The sequence below is a fragment of the Fistularia commersonii genome, chromosome 20, assembly GCF_037954325.1.
Source record: "Fistularia commersonii isolate RoL2024-O1a breed Wild chromosome 20, RoL_Fcom_v1.0, whole genome shotgun sequence".
NCBI lineage: Eukaryota > Metazoa > Chordata > Actinopteri > Syngnathiformes > Fistulariidae > Fistularia > Fistularia commersonii.
The window spans coordinates 7733946-7748764 of NC_141303.1; the positions used below are offsets into that span (position 1 = coordinate 7733946).

Below are 14819 nucleotides of genomic sequence, written 5' to 3' on the forward strand. Positions count from 1 at the left end.
TTCAAAGGAAGAGCAGTTCCAATTTATTTACTGCACTTTCTGCTATTTACATTGACATAATTCATAACTTTGAAAGAAGAAAAACACTTTTGAAATAGTCAAAGAACAACAAAGACTAATAATGAACAACTGAAAAAAGGACCCCCCCCAACCTTTAAGTGACACAACTGCAATTAAAAAAAAAACAAAAACATCACACCTATAAGTGTTTTGATAGTGTGTGGTTGCAGAAGTGAGACAGCGAGACTCATGTCGAATGAGATGGCGCAGTTTATGTGTGCACTGAAGCGAGCAAGGCAGGTTTATAGATGAGGATTCACAGTTTGACATTTGGAACTCGACTTTATGGCAGATGCATTTCTCAGTGAATTGCCAATGTGACATAACTGTGTGTGTGTGTGTATGTGCACGCTTAAGTACGGTTGAGTAAAATTTGAGATACAAGACCATGCATTTCACATTATCTTTGTACGCAGTATTTTCATTACAGTCAAACTGGTTTGTCTAATCTCTCTCCCTCTCTCAGAAAGACACCAAATATCATCTTTAGAGAGGTTAACTTTTCTGACTTCAGCTCCTGAAATGCAATTCCCTTTTTATGGTATGCTGAGTTGATTACAAGGATTATCTTTGCTTTTAAACAGTCATGAAGCAGTTTAGTACGTGATATTTACTTGGACTACAAAAAGGGATTAAACAACTTAAATCAGATGTGATGCCTTCCATATAATAATCCCTCTTTTCTTTTCATAAATATCAAACAACTAAACTGCTATTGAGAAGATGCCATCGTTTTAAAAGTTAGTGCATCAAGGTAAAATTGTCACTGTTGGCAAGTGTTCTAGGGCTGGTAATTCGAGCGGATGAAGGTAAGAACATCATCTTTGGAAAGTTTCTCTGGATCCACTCGGGTTTGAGAGTCATGAACTATGACCCCATCTACCCACGCCCAGAAGAGACGCTCTGAGTGGCAGACACTGAGGATGACAAGACAAAGAATGACTCAGCATCAAATGTTCCCATAATACTGAATTCACCAAAGTACAACTGACACAAATAAGCTTATAATTACTACTACTACTAATAATAATAATATATGCATACTGGAAGGGTGAAGCAGAGTTAGTTGGCATGTCATATGTAGATTCCTTGGTCATCTTGTTGAAGAAGAATTTCTTCTTGTGGCTTTTACTGTATGCCATCATCCAAGGCTCTAAAATTGACAGTCAGAAAAAGGATAAATATCTGGTCATTAACATTTGTTTATAATACAGTCATTAAGACCAGGAGATTTCTTCATCCATTTTTTTTGGTTTGTCTGAGGGGGAATCGCTGTATTGTGCAATTTTCTATTTCTGTTTTTACATATTTTTGGGTAACAAATCATGCTATTATGTCAAGTCATTAACTGCTACACAAAATGTGAAGAGGAAGCATTTCTGTCTATATGTGTAGCAACATCAACACATACTTATGTCTAAAGGTTACTCTAATATCTAGTGGGAATAAGGTCATGATGGGGGAACATTTTGGCAGTTAAGAAAAGTCTCAGAAAATACTGGACATATTCCAATTACTTTACCAAATATCATTAATTCATTCATTATCTACTGCTTATCCTGCACTTAGGGTCGTGGGGACGCTGGAGCTCAGCTACCATTGGGCAAGAAGCCAAGTGACAGTAAATCATGGACTGGTCGGCAATCGACCGCTGCGCCACATATAGAGACAATCATTTGAATTTAGTCACACAGGGGGATCTTCCAGAAAACAAAGACAAACCATTGATGGTCTTGATAATATAGAGGCCTGTTGGAAGGAAGTGTCTGTCGTCCCTGCCAGTGTAGGACAGACGTGGGACTCCTCCTGAACTCTTCGTTACCTTCATTTCTAGTCTAAAAACACAAAGGACAAAATCCCAAATATAACGTCAATATTCATAGGAGATCTTAAATTCTAGTTAACTGTATGAAACCTGCCTCTCTTCCATACCTGACAAAGATTTTCTCCATTTCCTCCAACCTGTAAACCTCCTTCACTCTGTTCCGTTGACACAAAGCAGGATGTTGCAATAGAATAGCATTACAATCAGTTTGACAGTTTATAACCACAATCACCCTTCAACTTTGATCACAGTGGCCATTAAAAGTGTCATACTGACTCGAGGAGTATCCTTGCTTGATGGAAACTTAAAATGCCAATCTCATCTCAAAATTTTTTATGACAGGGGTTATTTTTAAAAAGCTGAGCTCACAGTTTGACTCAAATCACTGCATTCTTACAACATGGCTGTTTCAAAATGATACCTGATCGGGTTCATGTCGGGTCGGCTTGGTTTGGCCACTGCCTTCACAAATTTCTCAGCCATCTGGATCCTTGACAAAAAGAGGCTAATTTAGTGCCTTGAGGATCAAGACCTTTTCAATCACTAGAGGTTTATTTAGGACTGGGGTCTAGATGTGATTGACTTCAGTTCTACAGTTACATAAAATCAGAAGGTGCATTACAACATAAATAAAGCCAGTTAACTTATCAAAAGTGATGCAAATCACTCAAGTTCTCTGGCTTCCAGACAGAGGGATGGATATGCCATCCATGATGGGGTTGTGGATTATCACAATGTCTGTTAAGGACGGATGATTACAAAAGCTGTTGGCAGGAATTCAAACTTTTTGAAAATCTGGATCCTAATTTCCCTCACATCATTTCACAAAATTAATTACCCCGTAAACCTAGTATTTTTTTTTAAACCTACCAACCTTTGGTGACTGTTGTTATAATGGGAAAGTTTTACTGTTAGTGTCTTTGCATCTACCTGACTATTGTAAAGTGATTTTCCCAAAAAGTAGAATATACTTTACAGACATGTAACATTATTTTTTGTCATTCTCGCTCTATAGGGATAAACAAAGATATCTAAACCTGGTTCCACCACATGTGATGTTAGATATAACTAGATAATGATATATCTTGTACGATGTGAAAGATCAGACACAATGGGAGACTTCAACATACGAATAGGGGCAAGAGGTACCGTTGGTTGAAGTGCTGATCTCGTACATCAGTGCCATTTATTATGAGCGCATCCATAACATGAACAGCATTTATTCGCCGTTGAGCTTTTCCCTGTGTATCGAGCAGACAGCCAGTCAGATAAAACAACGCTTCAAATAATCTATTTTGAAAGAAATAATGCATAACTTTACATCCTAACTTTGATTCTTAGAGCCTATTGCAGTAAAATTTGTTGTACCTTCCACCCATATATCTGGTGTGAAATTATGACACCATTGCTTGAACATTTGAGCAACAATAAACAAACTAAAGCCAAGTGTAAAGAGTTTCTAACACTGGTAATGATATTTCATCAGTTTAGTCGAATAATTCTCTTCTGCCAAGCTCACCTCGCCTTTCAGCTCTTGGACAATCTCCACACTCAGAAGAGTATCTCTTGGCAGCTCTAGTTTGAACTCTAGTTTTCTCCAGCGCATAGGCATTTTTCCATCCCATGTGTAAATCTGAGACTTCTGCCATTGAAAATATCAGTAAAAGATAAGAAAAATATGTGAAAACACTTCATCAAAAACAGAGAGCATCACACTAGATCCCTTTCATACATACAGACCAAATTCTCAAGGGCGAATGGGTTTGCCTAACAAAACGTTAAGAGGAAAGGGTAACATTTTTTTTTAATCAGACATAAAACGGACCATCACAAATTACTTTTTATGTTTGCAAAAACATAAGAAATGAGAGTGTGGAGCACTGGACTGCAGCAGAGCAATGCCTGTCTAGACTCACCCCCAATGCTAACAGGAAGATCTGCTCTCCCCCTCCCACAATGCACCGGTGGTCCAGAACGGAGCGCAGCTTTTCCAGAGTGCTGGAGTTCAGCGGTGTGATTTTGCTCTGGAACGACTCCAGGTCAGAATTCTGGCGCGTCCGTTGAGATCAGAGGCAGAGAGAAGTCATATTTAGGGACGGACCAATGTTTACAACAAATCAGGACTGATTGACTCATGATATGCATATCTCTGTGATTCAGCAGAGTTAACATCTGTTTACAACTGCAGTCTCATCCTCTTAAGAAACAAGGATGGTTTTACTTCCATTCAGTTTTCTCTGATCCCAGAAAAGTAAACTGACCTTGATCAGTTCATAGAATTTGGACTTTGGGTCTGATGAAGCAGGAGTAACTCTGGCCTTGTCCGGAACCTGGAAATGGAAGATCTAGATTTTTATGGGGCAATTAAATCAAATAAGACTCTGCCTGATAAAAAAGAAACGTATGAGCATTAATGTAATCAGTCTTCCGCACTTACCCCCCAGAGCTTCAAACACTCCTTCCGTAAGTCTGCTTGTCTCAGCTCTGACAGACTCCTAGAATGAAGATCATACACCCAGTCAAGTACATACAGAAACATGACCACTCACTTTTAAAAAGTGATAGCTGCTAATGAAGGGCATGTACTCACAAATCTACAACAAAAGCGTGGATCTTAGCCAGGGCCTTGATCTGGACTGCACAGAAGCTGCAGCAAAAATACATGAAACAGCAGTCAGTCAGTGTTGTAAATGCAAAGATAAAAAGGGAAGATGCTTCACTCTACCTCTCATTGGAGTTGATCATAAACTGGTAGAAGTCACTGTCTTCCTTGATGATGTGCAAGGGAACCACTTCTAAAACATCCATGTCTGTATTTTTCAACTGATTCAGCTTCAGGTTGACTCTGAACATGTACTCCCTGACGGCATCTGAACCAGGCTTCAAACCTCGACACACGACGTACCTGTGGGCGACATTTACAGATTCATGAGACAGCCCTCTCTCCTTTGTTTATTTCTAATACACTAATGTTAAACAACGTGTAGTGGAAATGCCTTTAGAATTACTGATGTTTAGTCCGACTTGGTTTAACTCAGTACTTTCCACTTAGTGGTCGTTGCTGTGTTGGTTACAGACTAGTAATTCTGATTATTCATGAGAATTCAGACACAACCCACTCAATCAACTTTCATTATGTCAGTATGCAGAGCATCTTCCCACAGATGTGTCATACCTTTCAGAGTTGGCAGGCCGGCTGGTGACAGGTTTGAAGAGAGACACCCTGTCAAAGCAGAGGTAAAGCAGGTAGACCAGGCCCACGCTGAACGGGGTGAATAGGTCAAACGTCTTACAAACAAAATGGCCACCTGGAGAGGTCAAAGAAATTCTGTGATAATGCAGCTGTAATGACAGATATTTGATGGAGTAAAGCAGATTCTACAGAAAAATGTGGATCTCAAACAGTAGGGACCAATCTAATTTTTAATCAAATCATTATCATTTACTTTAGGACTTTGCGTGGATATGGTTCATTTTAAAAATGTAGAATTCAGCAAATGGGAAGGTGTAAAGAAGACACGAGTACCTGTCCTGAGTGTAGAGAGGGCAGTGAGGAACTGACAGAGTAACAGCTGTTTGCTTAAGATCTCCTGGATGTTTTCTTGTCCTTCCACAGAAAAACCCTGACAGTCATACAGATATGCATTAAAACCAAAGAGTCCGGAAAATTAGGAATATTTCTTCTAAATGAATAATCTACCATCAAAAATTTAAAAAGAGTAAGATCTCACCCCATCTGCCATCAGGAAGTGCAGCCCTCTTCTCTCTGTGTTCTCCAGCACAAAGTTTCTAAATGCAGTTACATTTTCAGGCCGAGTGATGTCACCGTCTCCATCCACGCCCCCTTCACCTGCATAACACAGAGCTAAATTGCTGATCTCCTCATGTGGACACATCAAATATTTGTGAACATACCATAATATGGCTCAAATAACTCGCTCGGCGCAGCATAGAAGTCCTCTAATTTGAAGTCACAGGGTCCTTTCAGGGTCATGCCGAAACCCTTGGAGTGCCAGCGTCTTTTCCACAGTATGTATTCTGAAAAGCCTCCAGGTCCCGCACAGACATCCCCGAAGTACAGAAGCTCACCCACACGGTCTTTTGTCAGAGACGTCTAAGCAATGAGAGCCATATTGTTATAAAAAAAGGGCCAAAACAGATTCAGTATGACATAGAGGAGAGCTGTGATTAACTCACCCCATGTGAATCCTTTGGGTTGGTGAACATATAGTCAAAGCAGTGATCAATGTTGGCCATTTTCATAGCTGCTCTATACACAGTGAACACAACACAGAGATTTCACTTAGCGGCCAGCTTAATAACTTGTTAAAACCCCCATTACTATATCGGGAGCCATATAATATTTGTTACTGTCATTAGTTCAACCAATAAAAAATAAATAAATCACAATTTTTAATAGAAAGCAAAAACTACCTAATTCTTAATTTTCAGCTGTTATTGTGTATGATTCCATGAAATTGACACTGTTCCCACTATTTAAACATCTGCGTTTTTAACGGCAAATAAACAGCAAATAAAATCAAACACTCCAAAAAACTCAGCAGACAGTCCAGAGTCACTTTAAGCCAAAACATGGTGACTTGCTCAAGATCAACCTGTTGAGGAAGATTCCTCCTCTGATGGTCTCATAAGGGTTGGATCGTGTCCGTGCTCTCCTCATCTCCTCACCCTCGAGGCTGTCAAACACTGTCTGAATACAGAAACACAGATTGGAAAACCATCAATAATGCAAGGTTATTACTGTTGAACAAGAACCCTCAGATGTTCTATTGCTATTCTCCACTGGGGGAAAATCTTATTTTCTCAACAGTAATTTAGTTCTAAGCTGCTGAAGCATTTTTTTTATTCTCTGAGAAAACACAATCTAGCTTTGTTATATGGAGGTCCCATTATAGACAGTTAATGAACATCTTTGACTTTATTTTGTAATAAAGACCAACATGTGACAAATACTTTATTTGCTTTGAAGGGAGGACAAAGTAATATTTTCCCTGATAAAGCTTCCTGCTTTATAAACCTGAAACCACAAGATTATTCTGGAAATACTTTACTTTACAATTTAGTGTGGTAGTGTTGACGCTTTCCAATGATCTTTGTGTTTATCAAATATAATTTGGCCACGGCACTTTGTTGATAAAACAGCCATGCTAGCGTCACAATAGAAATACAGATTTTTACTGACAGATTTTACAGAAATAAATCACAATGAAATATTTGCATTATATTCTGTATGGACAGAATATTACATTAATTTTCACATATACACAATAAATTCAGATAAAGTGATATTAAAGATGATATTCATTTTTTTTAGTTCAGTTCCCCAGTAATTCTACTGAATAAAATATGGAAAATAAAAACAATAATAACTTAAAAATATGAATAAAAAATTGCCTATCACCATCACCTTACATCAAACTGAGAACATTTCTGTATGGATATTAACAGGTGTTATATTTGATTAGCAAGAAAATAGCAAAGTGGATTCGTGATCCAACATTAAATTATAACTACTACCCAGATATAGACCCGCACCTTAAGAACCCCCCTGTTTCTCCGTGTCCCTTCCCATGCTTGTTTCTAAGCTGAACATGCGTGATATGATTTGACAGAAGAAAAATTATTACTTTGATGACTGAGTAGTATTTAATTATTCAACAGTCAAAAAAAGATAATAGAGTGAGAAAACATGCAACATTAAAAAACTACAAAGTACTGTATCTTGGCCAACTAAGGAATTTCACCCCTTCATTCCAACAAATATAGAGTCTGTTTGCCTTTTTGACTCACCTTGCACCTTAGAAGAGTGTGCAGGAGATCTTCGGTGCAAAACTCTGTTTCATCCTCAATTTTCAGTTTTCGCTGTGGCAAAACATATGCCTTAGAAATAGAATACATAAGGAAAGCAAAGGACAAAGTACTGAGTGCATGTCGATCTTGTCCCAACAAGCATTTACCTGCCCTGTTGTCATCCAGTCGCTTAGCTCATCTGCGTCTGGAGTCTCTGTGGTACATTCTGGAAACCACTCAACTTTTTCAATAGCACTGGGCTGGGACATGACAAGACCATGTCAATACTCTACCATAATGTGAATGACAATGATTACTTAACTACTGACTGAAAATATTGTAGAAATGTACTACATACCTCCGGTTCATCTCTCCAGTCAACGTTCAGTTCTCCCTGGAAGCCCTGCAAAGTGAGACCTAAACCTCTTCTTCCTCTTTGAGTTGAGGCCTCGACAATTTCCTTGCGTCCCTGGCCAAACTTCCCCAGACCCTCGCCCTCACGAAACCCCATCTTTGCCTAAAAGTTCAAAAGAGAATTGGGAAGTGAGAGAGAAATATGTAACTTGTGTCTCTACTGAACTGATTCTAAAGTAAAATTAATTTCTCTGTATTTCACATTACCCGGTACAATGACAATAAAGATTTTCTATAATCTTGTGTGGAATTCATTCCACTGCAAAATTGGATTAGTGAGTGGGTTAATAATATTACCATGAGTTTCTGTGATACACTGTTATACATAGAGAACTTGGAAGTTTGTGAGGAGGAGTCCGTGTCCTGGGAACTGAAGGACACCGAGGGCATGGAAAACCCTGGCCTGTGATCCTCCTGGTCACTGAAAGATTCATTTTGGCTGGAGTCTGGACAGAACGAACACAAATACAAACAGATATGACCGATGTAGATACAGATTCAAATCCATAAAGCTAATCTTGCCTGTCTGATAATTTTGATTAAATATAAACTGAAACTAAAGACTTATGACAGCAATGATTTGAGTTACCCTTGAAAAGGTAAGAGCTAGCACAGGGAATGGAGTTGAGGTAAAATCAAGGGATTGGTCACATTTAAACTGTGTCTACATCGATTTAGTCTTCAAATTGTTTGTACAAAGATCCTAAAAAAAAATCCTTAAAAAAACTACCAACAATGTCAGAACTTGAAAATTACAGGGATAAAGATGCTGCTTATTATTCTGATGTCATGACACATCTTTCAACATTTATCTAGACAGAATGGTTTCTCTTATAACAAGTGCCATACCCAGCAGGAGTTGGCCCATAAAACAGCACTCGCCATTGATTTTTCTTTTAAAAGATAAATAATGGAATATTTAAGCATTAGGCAATAGAGTTGGAAATAGGAAATCAGCCGCTCCCTAGTGCTGCTCAGTAGATGCCTTCTGCTCATGGCTCATCTATGATGGGCTAAATGCAGTGGTCAAATTTCGTTGATGTCGTGCTCAATGTATAACTGAATGTGACAATAAAGGTCTTTATTCTCTTCTTTATCTACCTTGTCTGGATAGTCTTGACTCTTCATCGGAACTGCTGTCATCACGGCGCTTTTTTGTTGGAGGCGACGTTCCATCGTGTCTCCTCTTCATGATGGCTGTAACAGTTTATAAAAGAATTAAAGATCCAATTATACAGAATTAATCAACTTCATATAATTAAACGGTAAAATGTGGTTATACAATTGTCAGTTTTATATCTAATATCAACATCAATATAGGTTTGTAAGTGAATCAACCAGTTTCGACATTTCAAATATTGAGATCACTGCAGTTATTCCATTCAGACTGACACACTAAAATTATACCTATAAATAAAATCAATATTTTTTACAATAGATGACTTGGTGGAACCAGGAAATTAAAAAAATACATTTTATGTGAGGTGGGTTGAGATATTGATGGCGAATCAAGGACAATTACTTAGGTAGAGCCTCTGTTGATATGAGTAGCTGTGCTGGTAGTTCCCTGCCTTGATAATGAATCCAATTGGAAAAGACTATCTGTCAGTGAGACAGAGTGAAGGATCGAGAAATTGATGTGATAGGGGTCAAGTTAGCCAGCAGATTGTTTTCCTTTGGTATTCCACAAAAAATCGGAATAATGAATTGTGCAGAAAATATATTGGCAAAATGTGCAGACTTGGGTGCCATGCAACACTTAAATAATCATACAAAATGTGGAAACATGCAATCTTCTACCTTACTATTATTAGTATTATTATTATCATATTACAAACACAGCATTTTCAGAAAATTGTTATACTTGTTTATTCCCATGGTGCATTACCAATTCATTCGTATGAGGTCTGTATGTCTAATTACATGACACTGTTTTAACAACCATAGCATGAACTTGATTACTAGTACTGTGACGGAAATCTTAATTCAACTTGCAGCATATACGAATCTTTACCTTTTAATGTTGTGTTTAGCAGTAGTCTCACAGTAAAATTAGTTAAAGGTGGCCCATGCCTCCGTGCAAGATATATTTTAGTAAATTAAAACTACTTGTTAAAGGCGGACAGATTCGAATCAGGTTTCAGTTTTTTTTTTTTGAGATACCAAACTGCGCAGCTTCAACTGTTAGCTAGTTAACTTAGCTAGCAAGTTTTTACCGACACAGAGGAAAGAGTTCACTCTCCTGCGGTGAAACGGAGAATCATATGACGTTAAATCCGCATTACATCCAATAGTTCATAGGTCAGTTTTATTTGTTGGAAAGTTTAACGACAGGCTAGTTTGATTTAGCGCATGTTTTCTTTTTGAGCTCGGAGGGGTCCTTCAGTCTTTGCGAGACGTACTAATGACGTAACGGCTGGCTGAACGAGTGCCTGTATTTGTGTTAACAGTGTTTTGGCTTTGAATATTTCAAAGTTATACACCAAATCACCGTATCGAAGTGGTTGAAATTTAAAAATATATATTGATGCGAATATCACTGCATTAGTTTACCAAAGAGATCAAGAAAAGTCTGACATGTTTTCTGGAGGGGTGTCCTTGCACTGTGAAGGTAAAGCTGTGATGATACTTTGGGTAACTGTGAAAGAAAATATGCTTAAAATATGATATGCAACGTTTGCTATGATATCTCCTAGTAAATATGTCTGTGGAAGTACAGTAATCTATTACATTTACCATTTTTTCTAGAATCATAGCAAAAAGCAAAGCGGATCAATGAATAAAGGAAGATAGACAGACATAAAGTAACAATAAAAAGAACCTGGAATATCACATAATTGTGAGTGATGTCAACTTAAAGACAAACTTGAAAACAGTTGTAAAAGTAGCACTGAACTTTAGCAAACTGGTAAAAAAAAAACTTTTAATTGCATTGTTTTCAGTGTAATTAAGTAACCGGCCTTTTGTCAAAGCAATCTTGTCTGTTGCATTGAGTTAATCTGTTCCCGGCATGCAAGTCACCAAATGCCTAAACAAACGAACTGTTTGATATTATATATTAAGATTGTACATCAGAGAACTTGATGATAGTCAGGGCAAGGATATGGAGAATAAGGTGAGATGGAGGAGCTGATTCACTGCTGTGATCCTTGAAGGGAGCAGCTGAAAGGAAAAGAACTCCAGGATTGTACATCAGGATTGTACACAGGATTGTCACATGAGTGTGAGAAATGACCATCAACTTTTCTGACAACAGACGATCTGTGCTGAAAATCTGTTTTTCCAAGCTGAATCAGAACAAACCACTGTTTTCTTTGGTATTCTTTGCATGCTCTTCTTTAGTGACACAATTTAGAAGGAGCATGTCAAGGCATTGCATGTCACCATTATTAGTCTGTAAAATCCTTCTAAGAAGTTCAGCCTTTTTGTGACCCATTGCACATAACCAAGAGAGCTATCACGCAAACGTTACTCAAATTATTGTTCAAATGCCAACAACTATTTTGAGTATTTAATAAATGATTGCATTCTGAAAGAATAACATACATGGTTACCCAATTCACTCTTTTACTACTACTAGCTAATTATTGCAGTTGTTTGCAGTTGTTTGCAACCAGCAGCTGTCTGTTTGTTTGTTTGTTTGTTTGTTTGTTTTTTGCAAATATGACAATGTAATAACTAGAATTGATATGTCTAAATGGCCCACATCTGTGAATGAAAGACTGAATGGTTTTATGTTTCCATATGTGGCCCTGTGATGGACTGGCAACTGGCTGAACTTGTACTCTGGCAAGAATAAAATGTGAAATTGTCACAATCTATTTTTGTGTCTTATGTTAGACCAAATAGTGGAATGTTATACTAATAAATGGCAGCACCCTTATAACTTAACCAATTATAAATAGAATCATGATCATACTTTACAGAGAGATAGTGTGTTGTCTAGCCAGAATTCTAATTTATTGTTTGGCTTTTTTCAAAAATGTAGTACAAGGTCAAGCAACCATTTCCTATGAATATTTAGAATTAAGTGCTTTGTTGAATTTCAACTGTTCAATGGTTTATCTGCTTGTTTTCATAAAGAGCCCTGATTTTACAGAGCATACAAAAGAGGCCTTTATTTGCACATTTTTACTTCTTCTTTTGGACTCCGGTATATTCTATGTTGTTTTTTTTTCACAGTGCAACTCACATTTTTTGATAATATAAATATCTGAACTGGTCAAACAAATGACAACCTTTCTGCCACTGTTAATGTTTGTGACGATGTGTTTCAATTTCCACCCATTAAAAAGCAACCGTGGTGGTTGGGACTTAAGTACGCATTAAACGGCACACTTAATTGATGATATACGTAGATGTTTTGCGTCATCCCACATGCACTACAATCCTCTGTGTTGTTGCTCCAAAAATATTTACGATTCAGTTAAACCTAATTGCCACCCTATTTAGTAATGACCTCACGGATGTCATTCAAGAGTTGCTGTGTCACCAGGTGTGATGGAGCTAATTGTCCCAAATCTCCTATATAATTAGCAGGAAGTGCACAGAGGAGGTATACTGACCTCCATGTCTTCAGTAGATCAGCTAATCCCCTGTTAACACACACACACACACACACACACACACACAACACCAATGCAGACAAACACATGACCAGATTACACAATGCTGAAAAGGCTTTATAAACCACCTGTAGGGACCAGATTGCCTTCAGGGAGATCATCACAGTGCAGGTGTGTTGGTGTAACTGAGCCAGGGACCTGGGAGCCTTTTAGAGAAACCAAGGGAGAGGGGACTTTGTGGTTGAGTTGCCAAGCTATAAGTCCTGAGGGTGGTCTCAGAGGTGACACTACAGAAGACAACAACCATGTTTTTTCGCATCCCTCGACTCACTCCAGGATATATTCGATATCTCCAGGTGGGTAAAAATGTCTAGATCTTTATTTTTTGTGAAGATCAGTTACAAAATGGTGTTTCTCAGTACACATGCTTCATTGTTGTAAAAAACCAAACCAGCTACCGATTTTGTGTCAAATGGGTTCTCATGTATCATTTCTCAAGCGCCTATTCGCGTGCACGAGTCATGGCAGGATTTAGAACAGAGGATTACAGCAGCCTGTCTTTGAATGGATTTGAAGCTGAGGTTCCCCGGGGTTGGACAAATGCCCTCTAATTGGATCTGCTGGGGAAAACATGACATTCATGTTCCCAATTTTCCTTGTGGATACACTCTAGTGACAAGTGTTGATCAGTGTAAAATAATGTCACAGTTACCAATTACACAAATTATTTGAGTGGACTTAATGTAAATGATTAGTAATTGCTTTTTTCTGCAAAAAAATAGTTATGTATTTCCATTAATCTAAAACATTTCATTCACTGCCTTATACTAATATTGGTGTTATTACACTGCCAACATTTTCAGTATTGTTTTAAAGACCGACAGAATTATGGTCCGTTCCTCATTGCAATTGCATGTACATACAAACAATATCTTGTGTTTTTTTGTATTTTTTTCACATAAAAAAACTTTTATCTTCAAAATGCTTTCCTGATAAAATACAAACAGCTGCTATGGTTTAACAGACATGCATTTTCTCATAATCTATTTTTTCCCACTGTGTTGAAAAGCAGTTTATTAGAATTGTTTTCAAACTTAATGAGGGAACACTTAATTTGTTGGTAGAATAATCAGATTCATAAAGAAAGACAGTTCTCACAGGACAGTGGCCAACACATACTGAACTAACTTAGTTTATATCAGGCTTTGGAAGATTTTTATGGATTGACTCAAACCTCTGAGACTTCAACCAGGAACAAAAATATTGAATGGTGTGGCTGAATTGTTAATTAATAGTGGAAGAAAAACAATAAGGATTTCTTCTCATTGGAAGACCATTGCTGCTATGAGACAGGTGGCATTTTAAAACCTCTCCTATAGCCAGAGCCAGTGGGGAAGTGTCCAAATTAGTCTCTTGGTCAACCTCGTCCCTGGTGATGAATCTGCCTAGGCTTCTTGGTATTGAGACCCCTGCTCTTTTTCAGACTCAGGCAGCACAGACTGTGCTGCAGACCACAGAGGGCCCTGTGATGTCACGCATGGCTGTCCTCCTGGGCTTTATGGGAATTGGCATGTCTGGCTACAGCTCCCGGCAACTCACGCAGAACTTCAAGCCTGCAAGTCATCTCTTCAGATGAGACAGATGGAAGAACTGTGACAGACACAGACACACACACACACACACACACACACACACACACACACACACACACACACACATATGCATGCACACAAAAAGCAAAAACAAACAAAAATAACAACAAAAAAAGAAAAAGATTGATGTAAGTGATGCTATCATATTTCTGTTGTTTTTCTCTGGGCAGACCCATAATCCCTTCAGTGTGGTTCCAGTTTTACATTGCTTGCATTCTGGATTTCATTATGTTTTTGTTGCGTTTGAGTTAGAATTCTTGCCTTAAGGCTCTACTAATGCAGTAAAAGAAATACTCCCTGTGTAAATGCTACCTCTCCTTTCAAGCATGCTTTTTTCCCTTGCAGCTTTTGATGTGTCTACTGGCTGATGTAGCGCTTTGAACCACCATCCCCTCTTTATCCCGTGCCTTATCATGGGAGAATTCAGCCAGATCTGATCTTTCAAACTAGATCAATGATTTGAATAGGTAGAATTTTGAAAGTCTCCAATTT

General features: G+C 38.1%; 1 protein-coding gene and 1 long non-coding RNA gene across 5 annotated transcripts; one reads left to right on the forward strand and one right to left on the reverse strand.

The window, feature by feature from the left end:
- Positions 1 to 10475, reverse strand: cmtr1 (cap methyltransferase 1). Of its 4 annotated transcripts, XM_086167097.1 has the most exons (25): positions 10327 to 10343; positions 9633 to 9712; positions 9212 to 9307; positions 8408 to 8556; positions 8055 to 8213; positions 7864 to 7956; positions 7697 to 7768; positions 6502 to 6596; positions 6083 to 6155; positions 5801 to 5999; positions 5617 to 5735; positions 5412 to 5508; positions 5061 to 5193; positions 4611 to 4790; positions 4476 to 4532; positions 4323 to 4380; positions 4147 to 4215; positions 3802 to 3933; positions 3405 to 3527; positions 3035 to 3126; positions 2307 to 2375; positions 1993 to 2040; positions 1783 to 1895; positions 1105 to 1213; positions 1 to 977 (listed from the first exon to the last, which is right to left on the reverse strand). In XM_086167097.1, the coding sequence occupies exons 3-25, from the start codon at positions 9300 to 9302 to the stop codon at positions 842 to 844; spliced, it is 2466 nt and encodes an 821-aa protein (XP_086023223.1). In that variant the 5' UTR covers positions 9303 to 9307; positions 9633 to 9712; positions 10327 to 10343; the 3' UTR covers positions 1 to 841. The 4 variants fall into 4 exon arrangements, with proteins under 4 accessions (XP_086023223.1, XP_086023221.1, XP_086023222.1 ...); XM_086167095.1 differs by lacking the exon at positions 9633 to 9712 and having other exon boundaries at positions 10125 to 10475; XM_086167096.1 differs by lacking the exon at positions 9633 to 9712 and having other exon boundaries at positions 10327 to 10461.
- Positions 10476 to 12814: 2339 nt separating this feature from the next.
- Positions 12815 to 14393, forward strand: LOC147222789 (uncharacterized). Its single transcript, XR_015107709.1, has 2 exons — positions 12815 to 13031; positions 14159 to 14393. It is a non-coding gene; the product is annotated as an uncharacterized LOC147222789 (long non-coding RNA).
- The last annotated feature ends 426 nt before the right edge of the window (positions 14394 to 14819 follow it).

Excerpts from the sequence above, each read along its gene's own strand:
- cmtr1 (XM_086167095.1), bottom strand. The coding sequence starts at position 9,302 with ATGAAGAGGAGACACGATGGAACGTCGCCTCCAACAAAAAAGCGCCGT. Across the intron at positions 6,597-7,696 it reads ACACTCTTCTAAGGTGCAAG|ACAGTGTTTGACAGCCTCGA; the intron begins GTGAGTCAAAAA and ends TTCTGTATTCAG. Across the intron at positions 2,376-3,034 it reads GATCAGCACTTCAACCAACG|GATCCAGATGGCTGAGAAAT; the intron begins GTACCTCTTGCC and ends CTTTTTGTCAAG.